Source organism: Limulus polyphemus, unplaced genomic scaffold (genome assembly GCF_000517525.1).
Source record: "Limulus polyphemus unplaced genomic scaffold, Limulus_polyphemus-2.1.2 Scaffold1414, whole genome shotgun sequence".
In the NCBI taxonomy this organism is placed as follows: Eukaryota; Metazoa; Arthropoda; class Merostomata; order Xiphosura; family Limulidae; genus Limulus; species Limulus polyphemus.
In genome coordinates, this window is record NW_013667024.1 from 217,774 (window position 1) to 219,270 (window position 1,497).

Genomic DNA, 1,497 nt, shown 5'->3' on the forward strand with positions numbered 1-1,497 from the left:
AGGACGCAAGCAGATTTTAACATCAAATTTTGGTGTAAAAAGTGTGTCTTATACACCGAAAAATACAGCACTTGGCTAGATGATCCAACACTAAGCTTATTATATCAACACTCACTACACTTAAGGTTTCATGGCACCCCCTTCTCAGAGCTCCCTTGCACCCCTATTTACTATAATCGTAATGGGCAGACAGTAATCAAACTATTCTATCAGGATAAATCAGGATTTCTCATGTTTTTTTATTATTAAACTTTATGGCAAAGAAGAAAACATTTTACTTATATATTTACGACTATTTCTATTTCTTCATATTGCAAATTAGCCTAACAAAATATAAAATTTATTTAGGCTAAATATACACTACAGAATACATCTTGGTTTTTAGAAAAAAGAGGGTAGCTTCTGCCCTTAGATGTAGAATGCATCATACTTAAGACTAAGTTAAATAATTCCAAGTGATTAGTCTGTACAAGTTACAAAATTGAATATTTTAAATTTTGGGTTTGCATAAAGCCATAACACTATTGTCATCAACAATATTATTAATTGTATTTTTGTAACACATTTTAAATTCCACTCTAGACCTACCAATGAAATTTTTCTGTGAAACCTTTAGTAATTTTATTCAGCTCGATCAACGTACATAGATTACAAAGTTATGTTAAATACAAAGCCTAACTTCAACTTAGCTCAAGATTTAAACTTAAAATTAAATGTTGTTATTGTTATAAGTAGAACATCAAATCTGTAGTTCAGTTCGATACTTACTTTTAAGGCATATCTTTCTCTTGTTTTTTTACTGAAACATTCTACAACTTTTCCATTAATTCCAAGCCCCAGAACCTTTTCTGTTATTATGTAATCATCAACAAGCCGATTGGTCTTCAGTGAGAGGGGTGGCCTGGGCTGCCCCAATTTGGACGTTTGCTGGGTTATACTTTGGTCCACCATTAATTCTCAATATAGGCCTAGGCCGATACGTCTGCAACTTGTGCAGCACTAGAGATGTTTAACTTTTATTTAGTTTTAATAGTTAACTATTAATACAGATCTTTTATAAAATAAAATACACCTTATTTAAATCAAAATATAACTTATTTTAAGTTTACAATTTTTTAAATACTACACAAGTGATCGAATTATTTCACTGTTTCTGTTATTATAAAACTGTTAACACAGACTGAGAGAATAACACCAACTGATCAAAGTCTTTCCACAAGACGCGTCTATCTTTTCGTGGTATGACTGCAAGCGGAGATCGACCTTCCTACAATATTGCAACCAATCAGAGTAATCTCAATGACGCAATAGTCACATGCTATTTCACACATCTACGCATGTTGTAATACAGCTACAGGCACAGCTAACTAATAATTTGTAAATCGCACATTGTACATCAGAAGATGACCAGGATTCAGTGGACGGAAACGTCGTTTTTTTTCTAATTACATAAAAAAAAAACAATGACACATTTCTACTGTAAAAATGTTAATCAGA

At 32.0% G+C, this 1,497-nt stretch overlaps 1 protein-coding gene across 1 annotated transcript in view; it reads right to left on the reverse strand.

The window, feature by feature from the left end:
- The window catches only part of LOC106463465 (MAP kinase-activated protein kinase 2-like), a 39,923-nt gene extending 38,694 nt beyond the window's left edge, over positions 1 to 1,229 (reverse strand). Inside the window, exon 1 of the mRNA XM_022390955.1 lies at positions 769 to 1,229. Coding sequence (XP_022246663.1) covers positions 769 to 951 — 183 coding nt within the window. The 5' untranslated portion in view covers positions 952 to 1,229. The remainder of the gene's footprint in view (positions 1 to 768) is intronic.
- Positions 1,230 to 1,497: the final 268 nt, after the last annotated feature.